Below are 22,566 nucleotides of genomic sequence, written 5' to 3'. Positions count from 1 at the left end.
TCTACTACGGATGAGTTAAGGTAATATAATGGCAGGAACTTACCCGCATTTCTTGATCAATAGCAGACAGACTTGCAAAAGTTAAGAATTTATCTAAAAATGTAATCTGTTTTCTTATGGTTAAAACTTGACATGGATGCGCTATGAACATAATCACTATTTTATTTGTCTTATTCTATATAATTCTGATGAATATATTAATTATTTTTGCAACAGAGATTCAGAGAAAGAGCCTCCAGTAGATATGTATTATAAATTAATTACTTACGTTAAAACAAACTTTACGAATAATAAATTATTTAAAAAAAAAAAATGTCTGTCATTAATTAGGCAAGCATTAGTCGATCATCGTGTTTACATTCTAAATAAAAAATAATAATAATATTAAATTGTACATTTTGTTTCAGCGCATTATAATCATGTATCTGTAAGTATACTGTATCATTTTTCTTTTTAGTTGTTTTTTCAGCATTACCATAACAATTAAAACTATTCATGAAAGCTATGCCTGTTTTAAATAAAGTACTTGGGACTTCTTGAACTATTAGGGCATGATACCACTAAGCCACGAGCCATCGAGCCACGATGGTTTATTCTAAGATATCACTATAATATATAATATGTTAAAATATATTAGTGTTTCATTGCAACTTATTTATTATTTAACATTTTTTTTATTAGATATGTTTATTTGTGAATTTGTTCGCAACAATAGATGGTTTTTTGTGTGTGCCTGGTGTGAGTTTACTGTTAATATTTTACAATCAAACAAATCAACGTTAACTTAAACTATACGTTCTAAATAGGGGAAAGTAAAGAAATTGGAACAATTTAATAAATATATTAAAAGTATAGTATAAATTGCACTCAAATTATTGGTTATTTAAAACATCTCCTAAAAGTTAGTTGGCGTAATTTTCTTGGCGTCTTTCATAATGAGAATCTTCTTTCTTGACCCATAACTAATTAAAATTATGCATTCTAGTCGATTATGCTTGTGGTTATTCGTAAAATCGCACGAGACACAGAAGTCGAATACGTGTACTACACAGACCCAACATTCTATTATACTATGTAATATTTAATCTATTTTATTTAAAAAAAAAATGCACTATACCGAACAATTTATGATCAGTTCCGTTCGGTCACACGTTGCTCGGAGTCTACCTGGATGTCTTCGGCACTGGACGAGGAATCTTGCGGATGATGCCCTCCTCCTGGTACTCAAGGTCGCAGGGCCTCAACAGCTCTTGCCCGCCTTGATGTATCCATTTATTTGACACTGTAAATAATGAATTAATAAAAAACAAATTATAATTTGGTTGCCTTGAAGCAGTAATGCGTTTCGGTTTGAAGGGTGGGGTAGCCGCTGTAACTATACTGAGACCTTAGAACTTATATTCCAAGGTGTGTGGCGAATTTACGTTGTAGATATCTATGGGCTCCAGTAAGCACTTAACACCAGGCTTAACATCCACACATCTAAGCTAAAAAAACCTATTTGGCTGTGATTTTAGCGTGACAATACAGGATGGATAGAATTTAAATAATAGGAAGGGTTAAATTAACAGTAATAGGCCAGGATACTAATATTCTGAATTATGTTAATGTATTATAGAGCAACGCATTTACAAAGTTAAGACGGCATACAAGTATTTTTTTGTGCTATTCTTTGATTTTGTAGGTTCTCAGCAAAATTTCCAGAATTTTTGAAGTGAAACTTCTAATGCGACTTCCAACAAGGTTGCGTTAAACGTTTACAGCTACCATACTAGAAAGAGACAGAGCGAGAGTGAATGCGTGGCACTCGAACGCATGCGCGTAATATACCTGTTACAGGCCAGCGCGAGCGTTAGCAATGAGTAGCGTCCAATATTTTAATGAAGTATTTAAATATACATATATATATTTATTTTTCTATCTATAATTTAAAAAATATATATAGTATAAATGTTGAAGTTGTCGCATCTCTTATACACAAAATTCCCTATTACAAGAGCAATCTTATTTAAAGATGAAAAATTTAAAATAACCACAATACTATTATACATATCGAAAAAGAAGTCTCACTTCATTCACGTGCGCCGTTTTTTTTTCTGGGTCTCTTACCGCCCCCCCCCCCTTTTTACGGACAAATTAAGAAAACCACAATACTACACAAAGAAGTTACACTTCATTCACGTGTACCAAGTTGCACGCGCTTTTTTTTTAAAGTACTCGTGTTTGTCGAACTCACCCCACTTGGATCCCCTGAGCACGGGGCAGGCGGCATGCCTGGTGGCGAGGTCTCCTTCGCCCGACGCGTGCAGGTTCAACCAGAACGCCGCAGCTCGTTTTATTGGAAACAAACTGAGTCCAAGTTCGGTGAACACTGTAGCGCCGCCCTGCGCCACGTCAGACATCTACAAGCGTACAATACGGTTTATAGTAACGAATTAACAATCAATATTCTGTTTTTTTTTTATTGCCCTTATAGACAGGCGAGCATTCGAGCACCTGATGGTGAATGGTAACGTCGCCCATGGACTTTAGCAATACTAAGACCAGAGCCAAGCCGCTACCTATAATGATATGAAATTCCCTTACAAATTTAGTACGAAGTAGTAAAAGAGAACGAGGCCGACCTTTATTAGATGAATTAGAGTATCGTTTTAAAAATACTTCCAAGGATTTTTTATATAATTCCATATTCAGCACAATTTTCAGAATTTAACACCCTGTACAGGAAAAAATTGGGGGGAAACGACACATGTCTTACATTTTTTTTCTTACCTAATCGCTGGTAGCCTAAGGGGCTATTTTAGCTACTCACAGATCGGTATGTGTGCTCACGGACTCATCTGAGAGACCATCCTACAAACTTGTGACTTAACAAACTAATTTGGTTTATCTTCATAACATTTTAAGACTTATCTAAAGAGGGGACACTCTCCCTGCCGTACTCTTCACTATACTGAATTCTAAAAGAAAACATTGCAATAAAATTGTTCCAAAAATGTGTATCTTTCCAATGGAATAGCGAAATGGTTGAATTAAGATCACTCTTCGAAGAATTCTGCACATCGTCTATGCACCAACACTTACTTGTCACGAGTTTCAATCAAAGCCGTTTTGAGTTATCAACAAACACACTTGTTAACAAATGTAGTTTTAGTTTTGGTAATAGCAACATATCAACATCCTATAAGACTGGTTTACTGGTGGTAGGACCTCTAGTGAGTCCGCGAGGGTAGGTACCACCACCCTGCCTATTTCTGCCGTGAAGCAGTAATGCGTTTCGGTTTGAAGGGTGGGGCAGCCGTTGTAACTATACTTGAGACCTTAGAACTTATATCTCAAGATGGGTGGCGCATTTACGTTGTCGATGTCTATGGGCTCCAGTAACCACTAAACACCAGGTGGGCTGTGAGCTCGGCCACCCATCTCAGCAATAAAAAAGAAAAATGAGTTTCATTGTACCCAAGATCAATTTAAATTAAATGATTGCAATATAAGTTTGATTTTAATCTTCAGCTTCTTTGAATACTCACGTAGAAGAGGACGGTGGCTATTCTGTTGCCGCCGAATTTCGTGAATGGATTCTCACGTTTCTGCAACAAAGAAGCGATAAAATAGTAAATTCACACAACAATTAATCGTTCGTTGAACTCTAGTGCCGGCTACTTGATTATCTTTCACAAAAAAATATTATTTTTGCGGATTGCGGATTTAAACATGTCACTGTTCGAATTTCAAGAAATTTTAACTCACCTACCCATCCGCGAGAAGCTGGAATAGCCCCTTAGGCTGCTAGCGAATAGGTAGGGGGAAAAAGTATGTATTAATATTTAAAAAATATTATTAATGTTTAAAAAATATTATTAATGTTTAAAAAATATACAGTGGTTAGTATATAAAATTGCAATAACAGTTGTAGATTAGTAATGACACTAAAAATTCTCAAATGTCGTCTGATATGAAGGAGGAATCACTGATTAGGTTAGACGCCTATTGTAAACTGGAATCAGTCCGGCTTGTTTCCGAAGAGTGCAGGCTTTTCTTAGCGCGTGTAAACGAGTCGTCAAATGGACTAATAAAAAAGTAAAATAAACCTTATTACAACGGTGTCTAATGTATGTTTTTATATTGTCATATAGGAACGTATCCCATATAAATGTAAGTTACCATTCCACATTCACGGTTTCTGTATTCGCAGCATATTCACGGACCATAATATATTATATACCCCGCGAATAAAGAGCTATTACTGTATAAAACTCATTTTAGAGATAAAGAAATTTGCTAAGCTGATCGTCTAGCTCTAGAGCAGGGGTCGGCAACCTGTTTGTCCTTAAGCGCGCAATACTAAATTTGAAAATCATCGAGGGCGCATATTTTACAGATAATCAACAGGTATCAATAGGCATTAAAAACAGATTTTTTTATAACTTTATTTTGTTGGTGTCATACATAATGATACATAGAATTCAGTGTGAAACTTGGGTGTCCATATTTTCAGCTAATTTCTTATAATTGGGGATATATTTAGAGTTCCCGGTCCTTAAACAATTATCTAAATGTGAGTCATGAAGCTTTGTTCGGTATTGAAAGAAAATAATTATATCGGATTACTTGGTAGTTTTAAATGCACGGTCTACGCATGGTCTATTCGAAATACGATCACACAATAACAAAAAATACGTGCGGGTTATTAGATACGCTCAAGGTTAGCAAATTGCTAATCTATGCACAATCCTAAACTCAACTGACTACTTGCTGTATATCGCCGTTTGACAAGAGTAAGTAAATCGCTCTGGCTATCATACATTTACATTCGTCCAGCCAGGGCGCATTAAAAATCGACCAGGGGTGCCATGGCGCCCGCGGGCGCCGCGTTGCCTACCCTTGCTCTAGAGACCATTTCAGCGTCGCCGGACTAGTAGGTGAGCTCACGGGGCTCAAACCTGACGATGTTGCTAACACGAACCCTAGCAAGAGCCGTGCTTCGCAGGATAGCCGATCCGGTGGTAGATATACCACCCACTGAGAAGATCCGGCGAGAAACTCAGTGGGCTGTGTCTGTGGGTTAATTTACTCGTCGAACCCTTCGTCGCAAGCGACGGGTACGATGAGAACTATGACTGATGCTTGGGGTTACCTAAAAGCATCGTTAGTGGATCGGGAGGATCCAAAATGACGTGTTTTGGGCGAAGTCGACTGTTTACCATTTGGTCCGCAGCATCGACTATGTAGTTACCGGCTGCCACAACGAGAGGATTCTCATGTCGTGCCGCTTTATCGAAATGGTTACCGGACCGACACACGGTTTTGAAGTCGTCGTGGCCTAACGGATAAGACGTCCGATGCATTCGTGCTGAGCGATGCACCGGTGTTCGAATCTCAGGCGTGTACCAATTTTTCTAATGAAATACGTACTCAACAAATGTTCACGATTGACTTCCACGGTGAAGGAATAACATCGTGTAATAAAAATCAAACCCGCAAAATTATAATTTGCGTAATTACTGGTGGTAGGACCTCTTGTGAGTCCGCGCGGGTGGGTACCACCGCCCTGCCTATTTCTGCCGTGAAGCAGTAATGCGTTTCGGTTTGAAGGTTGGGGTAGCCGTTGTAACTAAAACATGAGGCCTTAGAACTTATATCTCAAGGTGGGTGGCGCATTTACGTTGTAGATGTCTATGGGCTCCAGTAACCACTTAACACCAGGTGGGCTGTGAGCTCGTCCACTCATCTAAGCCAGAAAAAAAAAAAAACACGCGTTCGATATGTGGCTGGACTTTATCGCGATGCTATTTCCGGGTGCATCGTCCTCGTTCGTCAGTTTCTGAGTTGACACTACTACTATTATCCGTCCCTGTTCCCGTTATCTGGTGTCGGGTCTCCTCACTCTACGGCGCCAGGCTGATCTGTCCTGGGTAGTCGGTTTTGGCAATTGGGCTTTCTTAAGGTCTCTTTCGATGTTTGACCACCAGGTCGATGGCGGGCTGCCTCTACCTTTCTTTTGTTCCGGCAAGCCCAATGCGACCTTCACCACATACATGATCTTCGTCCCGTCTCATGATATGGCCATACCAAGTAAGGCGTAGGACCTCTTGTGAGTCCGCACGGGTAGGTACCACCGCCCCGCCTATTTCTGCCGTGAAGCAGTAATGCGTTTCGGTTTGAAGGGTGGGGCAGCCGTTGTGACTATATTGAGACCTTAGAACTATATCTCAAGGTGTGTGGCGCATTTACGTTGTAGATGTCTATGGGCTCCAGTAACCACTTAACACCAGGTGGGCTGTGAGCTCGTCCACACATATAAGCAATAAAAAAAAATAAAAAAAAGGTGAGATTCCGTCATTTCGTCTGTGATTGATGTGACTTTAAAGCTCCCCCGTATGTATTCATTCCGAACTCTGTCCATCCTGGTCACCCCACCCGCTGTCACTGAGTTGACAGGACTTTTTGGCGGGAACGCGAGAAGTGATGTTGCGTGAGAGAGAGAGAGAGAGAGAATACACTTTATTGCACACCAACACAATTTACATTAAAAAAAAACAGTCCAAAAGCACATATGTACAATAGGCGGTCTTATCGCTAAAAGCGATCTCTTCCAGACAACCGTTTAATTTACAGAAATTCTGTAAAATATAGCAGGTATGTTGCGGTGTACCATATACAATACATTATTATAGAAAATATATACATATAATAAACAGATATGTACCGTTTACATAATATAATATATACCAATATACATACTTACATACAATACATACTAATATACTTACACTCACATAATAAATCAACAGTATGGAAATTATAAATGATAATGATGCAACAAACAGCACTATAAGCAGATAAGTAGTGTTCCTTCACCATTCTTTTAAAACAGTTTAAAGTTGGAGCACTTCTCACTGCATCCGGCAGAGCATTCCACAATCGAACCGCCTGGACGGTGAATGAATTGTCAAAGAATGATAATGAATGCACCGGCATTTTCAGTCTCAGGTTATCCGATGGTATCAGAGAAAAATTATGCGTATCACCTAGGAACTCGAAACGTTCTTTGAGATATGTAGGGGTATAGGGGTTAAAGAGAGTACAGTATAGTAATGAAAGGACATGAGTATTGCGGCGAAGGCGATGCTTGTGTGATTTGTCTTATTTTGTCTATTTAGTGTTTCTTCAGGATTAAATGTGTAATAACGATGGTTTATTAACTGTTTAATATCTGTGAGAGTGCACAAATGTAGGAAAATGAAACAAAGCCGCTGGACGTAACTTCTCGGGATCCTCCAAAAAATCCACTGAAAAAATCTCAGTAAATGACCACTATTTTACTAAGATTATATTTCATCCCATATCATCTCATTTAATTTAATTTCATCACAGTTGATTAATGTCTCAAATTAATTATCTTCATTTTATATCACTCCATATTATCATTTTTCATAAAAAGAAGAATATAATATAAATTAAAATAAGACATGACTTAAAGGTCTTAGTTACCAGGTCATAAAATCCCTTAAAAAAAACACTGAGTTGACACAAATCAAAATGTGATGTGTTACCCTAGCGAAGTCGAAGTGCGGTTCGTAGTGTCCCCCTATGCCGTAGTTGACGACCTGAAGCTCCTCGGCGTGCAGCATGCTGAGCCCGGTCATGTCGGTGACGCGCTGCGTGATGCGCGCTATGACCGGAGACTCCTCGTCGCGGAGCCACGACGACTTGCTGATGCGGTAATGGGCCGGTGTCAGCTCACCAGTTTTAGGGTCGTGAACGACAGCCCGTTTGAACTGAGAAATTATTACGGATTTTATTCATGGCCTGTGGTCTACTTCTTTTTTATGGCATTTTGTATTTTTTATCTAACAAAAAAATTATATAATTGCTGAAGTGGTCTCCTCAACAACAATGGAGACGTGAAGCTTTAATTGTATCATCGACTACCAAATACCTATTAAATGTATGATTTATTTATGACCAATTATTTGAAATCATCAAGTCAAAGGTAGCCAAGGGGTTGCACAAAAACGCTCTGCCAGTTCCCTTTTTGCGGTCAGGGAAACAGACTAACTGAAATCTGTTGAGATTTTATTTATTTTATATTTTGATTTTACAGAATAGTGCGTTATTGTTGGATAATGACATTGTCACTTATTTAGTTGTCAGAAAGTTGAAATTAGGAGTGTTTTGTCAACTGTACATATTTTTTTAATTTTTTTATTGCTTAGATGGGTGGAAGAGCTCACAGCCCAGCTGGTGTTAAGTGGTTACTGGAGCCCATATACATCTACAACTTAAATGCGCTACCCACCTTGAGATATAAGTTCTAAAGTTTCAAGTATAGTTACCCTATACCTCAAGTATAGTATTCGTATGGTATGACGGTAACTATTTATTTATAAAAATTAACACATTATGACCGTTATTTATATTCAGGAAATTATCTATATTTCCAACTCACCCTCGGCTTTGCTCGTTTTTTGATGAACTCAATCTCGTCGTCGGTCATCACTTCGTGGAACATAAATATGTCGGGCTTCACGTACATCTGCTCCACTTTGATTGGGGCCAACTTTAAAAACGGATGCGTGTCGGTGACGTACCAACATTTCAACCTGCACGACAAAGCAAACCGAGGTCAACGAACGTATAGTGTTTGATTAAAACGAGTTTTAACTTTAGCCGTTCGAAATTTAAATACATTACCCGGTTATGTACAAACATAAAGGCTGTCCACGTGGTTTCGATTTTGCTCACCCATTGTGTTCCTCGCGTTAGATAGTTCGCTTGACTTCGCTTGACCGAATTTATTTTATATTTCACACTAGCTTCATCGCAATTAACTTTACATTTATATAAATTAGACGCCTACACGCTACGATATGAAGCCTATATCAATTGCTTCAATGGGTGGACGAGCTCGCGGCCCATCTGGTGTTAAATGGTTATCGAAGCCCATAAATATCAACAGCGAAAATGCCGCCGCTCACCTTGAGACATGAGTTCGAAGTCTAAGGGTACAGTATAAGGGCTGTCTCACCATTCAAACCGAAATGTATTACCGCTTCACAGTAGAAGTAGACAGGGCGGTGGAACATACCCTTGCGGGCTTAGTAACGGACCTATCTCTAATTTCCTGCCTGTCGCTAATTTAAATACAAAATATGAAAGATGATTGCGGGTGGGTTTAGTTGGGCTAGTTTTCTTGCTGATAATATCCTAACTAACTAGGTATCGACCTAGTATCACTGCCTATCTAATGTTAGCTGGTAACCGGAGCCCATAGACATAGAAAAGTCAATGTTTATTACCCACATTAAGACAATACCGAGGTTCCAGTTCTGTTATACATGGCAGGCCCTGTCCTGGTGAAACTGGAAAGGCCTCCGGGCCACCAGTAATACATCAATCATAAAAAAAAAAAAAAAAACGTGGCAGGCGTATCATCTCGTTTGTCTTTAGCAGCAATAAAAAAATACATAATATACATATAATACGGTTTTACATTTAAAACATTCGCTTATTCTAAATATGTAACAAATTTGTTTGATGAAACATACCACGCCTACATAATACCGAGTTCGGATGGTAATACATACATAAGTACGTACGTATTACATTTGCTTAACCTTTTTTTTAAATTGCTCAGCCAACAATTACGTAGTTTCGTTTGTTTTGTAAACATTGATCTGGACTTTTTATTTAGAGACTTGTAAGGTTTTATTTAGACAAAATTTGCAATATTTATGTTAAAAGTATCATCGAATTCAAGTTATTTGCCAACAGACGCCATGTGTTTTGTTGATTTATTATCAAGTGAAGAGATAAGTACTTTATTAAGAGTTATATTAAAACAATACTTATACACTGGAAATAAAAAAAAAATTTTTTTCTCGCGATTGATTATTTTGACTTTAATGTTTCAGAGTTTTCGTAAACAGTATGCGTGGTGAAGTCGGTACGCGGTGCTTCGTGGCAGAATGATGCTACCTACCAGTGCGGTATCACAATACGCCCCACCACCCACTACTCAATTAATCGAACATAACTATATTTAATTATACGGTATTTTCGATTGATTGTCAAGTCGTCCTTTTTTTAATGATTGAAGGATTACTGGTGGCCCGGAGGGCTTTCCATTTCAACCAGGACAGGTGGACGATCACGGGCTCAGCCAGGAGGGGTGAGATTTGCTAAAAGCTACCCGAGCGCCTCTGAAGGAGACCTAACAACTCAAGAGCAGCTGCTTCAAGAGTGAATCTACGACTGAATCGGAATCCTGACCCACTGAAATGATCCGGCGAGAAACTCAATGGGCTGACGCATGGATTAGGTTGCACGTCGAACTCTTTGTCGAGTTCGACGAGTACGGTTACCGGGGTCCCTGAACCTGCTCCTAGTATTAGAGCTGAAGGCGTCTAATGCAAGAGTTATTGGATCTGATGGATTTTTTTTTTTTATTGCCCTTGTAGGCAGACGAGCATACGGCCCACCTGATGGTGAGTGGTTACCGTCGCTCATGGACTTCAGCAATGCCAGGGGCAGAGCCAAGCCGCTGCCTACGCTGCCTATCCGTAAGGACGTGTCTAGGGCTCGTCCGTATTCACGGATGTATCTATATATATAAATATATATTTCTTCTGTGCGTGTGTTTGTTACTGAGCTTCCACTAAACGGCTGGACCAATTTGAATGATTTTTTTGTATGCATTTTGAGTGGCGCCCTGGATGGTTTAGATTCAGAAATCAGCTCGGCAGATGGCACTGCAGTCGGTTTATAGGTTATTTATCTTTCCTAGAAATAATTTATATGGCAAAAGATCGTTTGCCGGGTCAGCTATTTTCTTTATAAGAATCGATACCTACCTACCATCTAACAGTGCCAGTGGGGAAGGGCACGTTTGCCAATGGTCGATAGTAAAATAAACTATTCGCTTTAGAAGGGAACTTAGCCTCTTATCAAGAAGGACCACGGAAGCTTCACTGAATTTTATTTAGAATGGTAGATTTTTACAAAAAAAAAATGATTTGCGATCGTCTACTATTATCATGGTGGTATTATAAGACAAGGTGGGTATTTAAATGTATTTTTATTAATTTTGTTTGAGTGCTACTAAATGTTAGTATTAACACGAACCTCTTAGTAATCTCATGGGGTATTTCCATTTCTCCCCGACACAGCGATTCGTAAACTTTGCGTTCCTTTGCGTACTCTGATAATTCGTAATCTTGACCATCTTCTTCTTCAGGCTCATCCGAGGTTTCCTATAAATAACATCATTCACATGAAAACTTTGATTTCACCAATGCCATAGACAACACAATAAATTAGAATAAAAAAAGAAAAAACTGATTTAAATAACGACATAAAACATCGTCGTTACAGCCAGTGTTGCCAATGCATATATGTGGTAACATTTCTATTAGATACATCAAAGTTTATATTTGTCATTGCCGGAATATTACTTTTTTTTTACTTATTTTTTTGTGCTTTCATATAATGCTTCCAACTTTGAAGGACAGTCCTGATTAAAATAATTGTATAGTGTATATATACGTGTATACCCCACGTTGTTGCTTCTTTAATTCGGCCTCTTGTTCGGCTATCGTCTTCTGATAGTGCGGTATGTTGCCCCGCGCTCGTACGTGCTTCGGATCGACGGACAGAAGTCTCTGAGTCCATTCCAGAGCGGTTTTGACGTCTCCTGTAAATCAATAAAATCTTCATAGCTGCGAACTTATCGATGGGTGAAAAACTATTTGGTTTAAGCGAAATTGCGCCTAATACGCAACATTTATCTTTGTAATTGTAGGTCCGTTTTATTTGGTATTAGCATCAACGGTACGATGCTTTTAATTGAACTTCAATTAAGTTTACCTCTTCAGTTATCTGAAGAAGTCTTTTTGAGACGATATTTTTTCCAAATTTTAAGCTTTAAACGACTATCCTGTAAAGTTGCAAAAATGACGCTTAAGCTAAATAGCCTAGCACCCGTAGATTTAATAAAAATTAAAAAAAAATTACCGTTTAAATAATATGCGAATCCTATATATTCCAAGATATCGACTTCGGTGAACGGGTACATGACGTTTTCATCTTTATATTTCCTTAGCGCTTCTTTCATCCAGGCCAAGGCGTTTGTGTAATCTTTATCGTTGTATAGAGTCCGGCCGAGTTCGTAACAATCGCTCGCCGTCATAGGAGTACTGCGAACAATCATTCAGTAATGACATTAATTCTTGACGTTCACGGCCCACCTGGTGTGAAGTGGTTATTGGAGCCCATAGACATCTACGGCGCGAATGCCGCAACCCACCTTGAGATATGAGTTCTAAGGTCTCAGTATAGTTACAACGGCTGCCCCACCCTTCAAACCGAAACGCATTACTGCTCCACGGCAGAAATAGGCGGGGTGGTGGTATCTACCTGTGCGATGTTACACGATGTTATTTTCATCGTGGAAGTCGATCACTAACATTTGTCAAGTACGTATGTCATTTCGGATCCTCCCGATCCACTAACGGTGCTTTTAGGTACCTCAAGCACCGGTCATCGTTCTCGTCGAACGTCAAGGGCTCGACGAGTAAATTAACCCACAGACACAGCCCACTGAGTTTCTCGCCGGATCTTCTCAGTGGGTCGCGTTTCCGATCCGGTGGTAGATTCTGCGAAGCACGGCTCTTGCTAGGGTTCATGTTAGCAACGTCGTCAGGTTTGAGCCCCGTAAACTCACCTACCAGTTAAGGTGACGCTGAAATAGCCTCTCAAGGCTCAGCGATGAAGCTTAGGTAGGAAACAAAAGAAAAATAGACGTATTTCGTTAGATAAAATTGGTACTTTCCTACAGGATTCGAACATCGTTGCATCGCTCGATACCAATGCACTGGTCTTATTCTTTAGGCCACGACGACTATGATTAGTTGGATTATCAGACGAATTCACGATGGAGATGTGTACGTTGGAATCCACATTGCAATAAAATCGAAAGATTTTACGCCAAAGTAAAAGCAGTTTCGCCAATGAAAAGAACCGACAACGAAGGTTTGCTCTTCTCCAAATAATAAATGTACGTATATATGTACATCGTAACACAAAAAAAAAATGAAAATATTTTTTTAGATTTTATTTTATTTTACTGTAACTAATTCGGTATGTTTGATCATATTTTATATTAATAATATTTGTTCACAAACACTGTATATTAAAAAAAAAGTTACATGTATCATTTACATAAAAGTAACACGATATTCATATCGGAGCTGCTACTTCTATCAGTATTAAAAAAAACTTATTTGAATGATTTATTACGTGTGACATAAATACCTAATTAAGCTATCAGAATCTCTTAATTATCATTTATAGTCGTTTAAAAACATATATTGTTTACATAATCTTGCCCAAAAATGAAGATAGGTAAGTCAAAGTTTACTTAATTTCGTTCAAAAAAAATAAAAACCTAGTAACAATAATCAACTCATAATTTGTTAAGTGCTATAAAATTATTCCGTGGTACTCAATTTTACGAAGTACAATTTGAATTTTAGCATTTAGTATGAGCGTGTGAAATATTTGTAAAAGTTATAGTTCCCGCCTGTTTTTGTGGCGATCTTGTTAATTGCACAAATATGACAAGACAAAAATACTTGAATCAATTCCAATTTATGAAATGGTTGCTCGTGTGATAAATGATAACAATTTATACGCAATAAATGTTAACAATTTCTCAGTTCTTAAAGAGCTTCGGGAATATGTTTTCAACTTTTTAAAGTAAACTATAATATGTACCTACAGAATACATATTATGTAACTAAAACGGATAGAACAGCATAGGTATGAATCATTTGAAATACTTCGATTCAAATTCAAGTTCGTTCTCCTTTTTACTTTAATAAGCATTGCATTTTTATGTGCAAAGGAATTGACAAGCTAACATCCCACTATTAAGCTGTTATCCGAGACCCCATCGACACACGTATGCGGTGAGGTCGAAGTGTCCAGATTGTATAAATCGTAATCCTTAGGTATTGTCCATCTGTCTGTCTGTATCTGAAGAAACGGATTAATCTCAAAAAAGAAAACTTGTTTTGGTTTCTATACACGCTATTCAGATTAGATGCAGGGAACTAAATTTGGGTAGATAATTATCGAGACTATGATGAATTACGTAAAAAATGTTGCTGTCAATTAAGAAACACAAAAAATAGAGTTCCGATTTTCTATACGATATTTTGGAGCGGTTTATTGGTTAAAATTGATTTAATAATCGATATTTTTTGGGTTGGTAGCAGAAAGAGTCTAGCTTGTACCGGAAATCCCCAGAGCACTAGTCATTTTTTTAAATATGCATTCGACTTGTGTTCCAACTTAATCAGGGCTGGAACATAAAAAGACATATTGGAAAAAAACACCGATTGATGGACGTTACCGAAATTAGTCCAGTAAAATAAAGATTTTTTTAACAATCTAGTTGGGTTTGATAAATTTTAATTATGTAATTTCAACACACAACTAAATCTGTTATCTTTTCACATTCACAGCGACGTTCAACAGTTTTGCATGAATATCATTATATTTTTATGTGTGTGAAAAAAAAAATATGGGGCATATAATTCATCGGAGATTATTTTAGTATGATAATACATATTTCTACTTGATGCAAAGTGAGAGCACACTACAATGAAATTGTTCGTTTTGTTTTAACGATTACCAAATATTGTGAAGTTGCGTCATCGAAAATTATGATATGAAAAATTCTTATATAAAAAATTACCAAAAAACTTGTTCGTCTTGTTTGTTTTAGACATAAAAAAAAAAATGTTTCCGTGTTCGTTCGTTCACCTCGCATGCACTCATCTGATTGCGTTTAAATTTGTATACTTTATTCATATCAATGACACTGTGCAATGACACAAAAATTACATTGAAAGCCGTGTACTAAACTGTAATAGCCGATGTCCAAGATTAAAAAGTAACTTTAAAAAAAAAAAAAAATTGCTTTGACGGGTGGATGAGCTCACAGCCCACCTGGTATTAAGTGGTTACTGGAGCCCATAGACATCTACAAAGTAAATGCGCCATCCACCTTGAGATATAAGTTCTAAGGTCTCAGTATAGTTACAACGGCTGTCCCACCCCTCAAACCGAAACGCATTACTGCTTCACAGCAGAAATAGGCCAGATGGTGGTACCTATCCATGCGGACTCACAAGTAAAAACCACCTACCACCAGTAAAAAAACTCCAATAGAAATTATGAGTCAATTAATTACCTGTATGAAACTCCATTCAATATACCCTCGGCTAGATCGTGTACATTTAAATAGTAGGTTTCCTGCAACCGAGTCAGCGCCTGAGCTGCTCCCGTCAGATCTTCCAATGACGGATATTTCACGTCCACGTGGTTCATTGTGACGTTCTTTATGTATTCTAAAAAAAAGAGGGTAGAATCAAACGCAATGAATAGTGTTGACTGTGACTTTTTGACGGGAACGCGAGGAGTAAGTTGTCTGATTTGTATTATTTTGTCTATTTAGTGTTTCTTCAGGTTTAAATGTGTGATAACGGTGGTTTATTAACTGTTTAATATCTGTGAAAGTGCACAAATGTGGGAAAATTAAACAAAGCCACTGGATGTAACTTCTCGTGATCCTCCAAAAAGTCCACTGAAAAAATCTCAGTAAATGACCACCATTTTACTGATATTATTTTTCATCCAATATCATCTATTTTCCTTTAGTTTCATCCCAGTTGATTAACATAATTAATCATCTTCGTTTCTTTTCACTGCACATTATCATTTTTCATAAAAATAAGAATAAAAACTAAAATAAGACATGACTTAAAGGTCTTAGTTACCAGGTCATAAAATCCCTTAAAAAGTATTGATTGTCATTTTAGAACACAAGTAAAATTTCAAATTCGTTAAACAAATAAAAACTTTTCAATTAACATAATCACATATAATTAATGACTGTATTAAAATAGAAGTAAGTATACGAAATCGTAAACGGTGACCGATACAAGTTATTGACTTGCCAATCGCAATGATTCACGTTCCAACCTCAAATTTAATTAAGACTATAATAAAATTCAAAAATTTTTATCTCGACTTTCCAATTTTGTTTTTGATTAGCGTTTATTTGACTTCAATCTTAACAAACCTGTTCCAATTTTAATGCTATCCTCTATAAAATCAAGGTCGGCCGTTAATCTTTTTATCAACGTGAAAGCATTGATCGGGTTGCCGAGGTAGTTAGGGATGTCATCCATAGCCCTTTCGTGTTCCCTTTTATATAAATTCAAGTGTCTGTGAAACAAATAAGGTGGAATTAGTTTAAGCAGGTGGTAATTAATAAGGTGGTAGAACCCATTGTGAGTCCGCGCGGGTAGGTACCAACACCCTGCTTAATTCTGCCGTGAAGGATTAATGCGTTTCGGTTTGAAGGGTAGGGCAGCCGTTGTATAGTTGAGACCTTAGAACTTATCTCAAGATGTGTGGCGCATTTACGTTGTAGATGTCTATGGGCTCCAGTAACTACTTAAAACCACGTGGGCTGTGAACCGTCCACCCTTCTAAGCAATAAAAAAAGCTACAGTAAAAAATCAAACGATTTTTATCCATCTAATTGGCTAAATTACTAAATCATGACGTCACTGAGTATGAATTCCAGGTTCGAAGAACGCTTGTACATATTAATATGTTGTTGCGTTCTTTATTCCGTCAATAGCTTCGATAACAATAGTACAAGTTCGCAGTATGAAGTGTGTTCAAAAGTGCTTACGGTTAGCTGACAACTGCCAACAAATTTATTGACACTGATAATAACGTATACTTTTGGTAGTAGATGAGACTTGACATTGACTAGAAAAACTAAATGTCAAGATTTTAAATTGAAAACCCTTTTAATTTGATTACGTCGACATCTAAGACTGAAATGATAAGAGATTACTTTTCTAATTTCAATCGTTCAATATTAGGAGGATCTTTTTAGACCTTTAGGTTCGTTAAGCCCGCACTAGTAGGTACCACCTCGCTTATTTTAGGCGTGAAGAATTGATGCGTTCCGGTTTGAAGCCGTTGTATTATAAAACTGATATTATTAAAAATGGATGATGAATGTGAAGCTATATGCCTAATGAGCCCTACAAATTTACATTACACGTGCAATTAATAACAGCTAAGGCTTACTTCTTCAAAGTGAAAAGTCTCCTCTCTTCTTTTTGCAGGTAATCATCTAAATCGTCTATGATCCTCTTGTGGGTTTCCAGTAGCGGTTCAACATCCGTTATGGCTGTGAATAGCTCTGCTTTGGCCCAAGTAAAGAAAAACAGAAGCAAAAAAGCTATCGCTCTTACTGTTTCCATTTTTGCAGAAATAAATATGAAAACGATCTGTAAACAAAGAAATGTTTTACGTGTACGTGTTTTATACATATTAAACGTTATTTTAGATGTAACATTAATTATATTAATAATTATTTTAAGTCCGCTATTAGGTATATTTATCGTTATTTTACGTGCACTATTAACCACATTGATAGTACATATATATATTCATAATATACACATATTACACCACTGAGTTTCTCGCCGGATCTTCTCAATAAATTACGTTCCGATCCGGTAGTAGATTCTGCCAAGCACTGCTATTGCTGTGGATAGTGTTAGCAACGTCTTCAGGTTAGAACCCTGTGAGCTCACCTGTAGTTCGGTGAATCTAACTTAGTATGACCCCTCGAGGTCACTAGAATTGGTAGAAAAAAAAACCTATTCGTTGAATAATCTATGACACATACACGACTTTAATTAGTATTTTTTTGTACTAAGATGTAACTTAAGTGGTTACCAGAGTCAATAGAAATCACAATCTAAAGGCTACCGCCCTCAGAACTGAGGTTAAATTTTAAGTTGTGTTGCATGCCGACTATCCCACCCTTCAAACTGTTTCGCAGCAGAAAAAGGCAGGATAGTTGTAATTACCCAGGCGAGCTTACAATGCGGGGAAAACTGTTACAAAAACATTTTGCCGAGTGGAAAACAATGTATCTATACATATCGTATTCAATTATGCTATGGTTTTTAATAGAAATTTTGAAAATTTTAACAATTCTAATATGTGAACCAGACCGGTTTAATAACTTGTCTGATAAAAAAATTTCTTGTCTGATAAAAAAAATAAAAGTTCAATTTTGTTTTAACAATATTTATTATATATACACTTTTTAATAATACGTGTTAATGTCAATATTATGCTGAGCTGTATAATTATGTAAAGTGTATCCCATTAATTTTCCTCGATAGGCTAATATTTTCAAATAAATTTCTATCGCAACTAATTTAAACATCAACAACTTAAAAATAGGAGAATTGATTGATTGAAGTAACATGACAAAGTTTAAATTATTAATAAACCTATTATTATAAATTATAATAACCATGTAAGAGTTATGTTATACATATTTAAATTTTTAAGCAATGCTTATTGTAAAAAATCTAGTTTTAAGCCGTCCTTAAAATCGAACTTGAATGCCTAAACACACTGCCCAATACATATTTTTTTGAAATCAGCAGTATTTGAGCATGAAGTGACACAAACGAAGTTAAAAAAAATATGTTAATTTTTAAACATACCTAAAATTATTTTGGGTAGATATTTTTACGATGTTAAATTTTTGAGTTTATATTGTTTATTTTTTGAACCGAAAATGAAGACCCGTCTACAGGGCAACGACTGCTTACGGTATTTTTAATATCTCAAGTATATATGTATTCGTTGGCTATAATAAATAGCACTGGTTCCGAATACGTTATTAATTTACGGAAGTTAGGATTATGGCGAATAACATAATCTACCAATTGTGTATTGTTTTAGTAAACAGTGTGTATAAACAGCAGAAACTTGGAATGGTCTAATAGAAGAACCTTCGAACATCTTCGAAAGATTTGACTCACATATTTATGTAGAAATTGTACACGTACAAGTGTGCATCTAAAACATTTAGACATTGGCGATTAAAAAAAAAAATTTTTGTTAGCTTCGATTTCTATAGAACTAATCTTTGTATTCTGTACTTTATAATGGCAATATTATTAAAAGCAAATTTTGGCGTTAAATATAATAGTCGGTACAAATAACAATATATTGTGTGTGTGTTATGAAATTGATTGGTAAAGGCGGTTAAAAACTTACATGTGCTATGAATCTGGCATGAATATTCATTAAATAATGTCATAAGATCGCATTCTAGTCAACATTTTAGAAATAGATAAGCCAATTGTTAGAGTGTAACTATTTTGAACTGAATATGAAACTAAATGAAATAGAAAATTAATTCAACCCAACTCGAATGTTGAGTGCCAATTGATAACGATTGTAAAAGGGAAAAATAGAACACCATCCGGAAGGGTTAAATAATTTGTACTCGTTGTTCGACGAGTTCACATGTCATCAAATTCGGAGAGTGCGAGTGCTATCTAGAAATAAGTTGTCTTACTGTGATTCGATTAAAATGTCGCGAAGCCTCGCCTCGTTTCGTTTATTTAATAAACTCATGCGAAATCATAGATGATAACTACTATCTCAATTCACACTTTACTTATATTACAAAGTTTCTAAATTGTAACTAATTAGATAACATTTGACATGGGTGGTGTGCTGAATTGTTTTTATGTTCGTACTTACTAGATTTTTCCAGATTCATCGATGTTTCTATTTATTTAAATAAATGTAACAAAAATTACTAAATTAAACAGACAATAAAAAAATACTCATGTACAGTTAGACGGACTGAATTAATGTAGTTTAGAATAGTTATGCTTACTATGACTGATTATTTAGTAAGGAATATAAGCTAAATGTTACTTCTACTTACTCTAGAACTTGCAGATCAGCAAATTGTTTTACAGACAAACGTACATCATTAAGGATTATTAGAAAAACGTATTGCAGTTTAACCTCATTCACCACAAATTGAATTGCAATCAATTCACAATTATAAACGTTAAATAAAGCGACAATCTGGCAAAGATACGTGCGTCCACGCAGCCCGACGTCGGTCGGTTCAACGAACAAAACATTCGTTCGGAAGCTAGTAACGGGTTGACCTTATCATATGAAGCTTCTGACGAGATGACGTGACGTCCCGACTCCCATGCGAACGTGCCACGTTATTCGTTGATGTGTTTTATCGATCGTAGAACAATCTAGTACCTACCAGTTGTTGCAAAACAGCTTAAAACATTTCCGCCGAAATACAATTAGATTGCATTTATCAGTCGCCAACAAAACGATATTTTTTAAGATCATATAGGGGTTTCCTTTTGGTCGAATTAAAAGGTTATTTAATATACGTACATACAGAAACTGAAACTTATTTCAAAGTACCTTTTAGTACCACTGCACCTAAGATTTGTGTCAGCAAATAGTAATTCTGTACTTGATTATACAATCATAGCTGCCATGTTTAAGAAATAACATTAGATCATTTTATAGCTCTAATGTTTAATAGCCTGCTGCGCCCACAGGTCTAGATTCCGATCGAAACAAATATATTTATTAAAGATATTTGGCATTCGAGGTCTGGGTCATACGTCTCGCGTCATATTCGTCTCATGCGTGTTTCCGATATTTGTAGACAAAAAATCTTAGGCTCCGTTGCAAGTGTGAAGTTTAATTAGATTCAAGACTGCTTATTGAGTTGTTTTTAAAAATAGCCCAGTATTCCTTGGAGATAAATATAGGATGTAACGCGGATTCGTTTTGAGATCTATAGCAAAGACACTTTGAAAAAATATATTTGATAACACTAAAGCTCGTTAATAGGAACTGAACAAGGTATACTGAATAATTATTCACCATTTTGTCTTAGTTTATTTATAAATTAGATTTAATGTGTCCCACAGTATCTTTATACTAAATCAAGGAAACACGTTGCATTTTCCTTGAATAAAGTTGCCTTGACTATCTGGTCTACTCGACAGTACCTAAATTCATGAATCAGGTGATAGTGGCGCATTTATTATAGCATATATAACAAAGTAATATATAATTATAGTTCTTCCTCCTTTTGTTGAGTTTTTTTATACTATTTGGAATCATTTAATGTAATCTTGACCAACTTCAAGACGGTCGATCCTTTTAAAAACTTTTCAAACGTATGACTGATGACAAAACAATAATTTATTCACTTTGGCTTAATATCTTGACCGGAATTTAAAAATATGTATGCATTCTCTAATATTTATATAGTATTTATGTTGTTTTTTTTTATAATGTATTTTTTAGTATTTATGTTTTTTTTTATAATGTATTTTTAAAGGGAGTAGGTTTTGTAATCCGTTTTTTGAACGAGTAGGTACGTACGTGAAAATATAGTGTTTTTAATTTTATTTGTTTGTAAACTTTCTTATCAGTAATACACTTTACTTTTTACTATTTGTTGCGTAATAAAAACTAAAAAACTAAGAAATTTTATTGAAGGTTAAATAATTTTAAATGTTTTTTTGTCAGTTATTATTCCTATGAAGCCGATGCTTCTTCTGGTAACCAAGGAGCTGTAAGTCAAAAGATAACGTATGGTGTTGAATATAATTTGCGGAAGTAAGAACTGCAGAATTATTGTTACAAATATAAAACTATCTTATTAAATTTATAGGTGTTTTTAATTTACGCTAAAAAGTAACGTGCTTAGATAAAATCAAATCTACAACTATTATAAATGTAAAATTTTATGTGGATGGACGGTTGTTTGTTACACTTTCACGCAAAAGCTTCTGGAAATATCGAAATAAAATCATTTGTAGCCTGGATTATAAAATATGATTTTTTGAACACGGTAAATAACATGACACAGGAAATACCGGTTTAATAAAAACTATAAAAAATTATAATGCAATGGATAAAATATTATATCTAAACCCAATCTATATTATGAGTGACATACATAATTCAACCAAAAGTCGAATTTCGATCATTGCGTGAATACTAGTTTCATTAAGTCATAGGGCGGGGTTAGGTTAGGATGGGGTATAAATCATCGCGCGGGCGGCCTGGTGGGGCCGCCCTACCGCGGAGACCGACGTCGTTGGTCGTCGACTATCGCCTCGACGACCCGTCGGTCAGGCGTCCTCGGGGTGGCGCCGCGTGTCTGGTTGTAGTATTGACAGCGGGTGTAAGAGTGCAGGGGAGTCGTTTAGTGCGGTAGAGCCCTAACATTCCTTGGGCCCGCGGTCTGCTCCCAGCACCTTGCAGATCGTCAAGTCCCACATACCCCGCGCGCCCCCTAGGCGTGGGGACCCCGTAGGAGGTACGGCCCCGGCCCGAAGAAAAAAAGGATGGGATAAGTCCCTCCTATCTCTTTGGGGTACTGTGTTACACGGGCATGGAACGTTCATACCAGATCCTGTGGACCGAATTGTAAATAGTCGACGTCGCCCTAAACACGTCATTACGGATCCCCCCGATCCATTAACGGTGCTTTTGAGGTACCTCAAGCACCGGTCGCCGTCCTCGCCGAACCCGTCGCTTGCGACGAAGGTCTCGACGAGTAAATTAATCTATAGACACAGCCCACTGAGT

The 22,566-nt window shown here is 36.7% G+C and overlaps 1 protein-coding gene across 1 annotated transcript; it reads right to left on the bottom strand.

The window, feature by feature from the left end:
* Window positions 1–457: 457 nt before the first annotated feature.
* LOC692683 (prolyl 4-hydroxylase alpha subunit) lies at window positions 458–20,068 on the bottom strand (the record flags this gene model as incomplete). Its single annotated transcript, NM_001043730.1, is given in 12 exon segments — window positions 458–1,282; window positions 2,237–2,402; window positions 3,531–3,590; window positions 7,557–7,781; window positions 8,453–8,606; window positions 11,128–11,255; window positions 11,556–11,695; window positions 12,016–12,197; window positions 15,260–15,416; window positions 16,151–16,296; window positions 17,179–17,381; window positions 19,862–20,068. Coding segments are annotated over 11 exon segments (1,653 nt in total). The 3' UTR covers window positions 458–1,163.
* Between the last annotated feature and the right edge of the window lie 2,498 nt (window positions 20,069–22,566).

This window comes from Bombyx mori, chromosome 12, assembly GCF_030269925.1.
Source record: "Bombyx mori chromosome 12, ASM3026992v2".
Taxonomy (NCBI): domain Eukaryota; kingdom Metazoa; phylum Arthropoda; class Insecta; order Lepidoptera; family Bombycidae; genus Bombyx; species Bombyx mori.
This window is presented reverse-complemented; position numbering and strand designations above follow the sequence as displayed.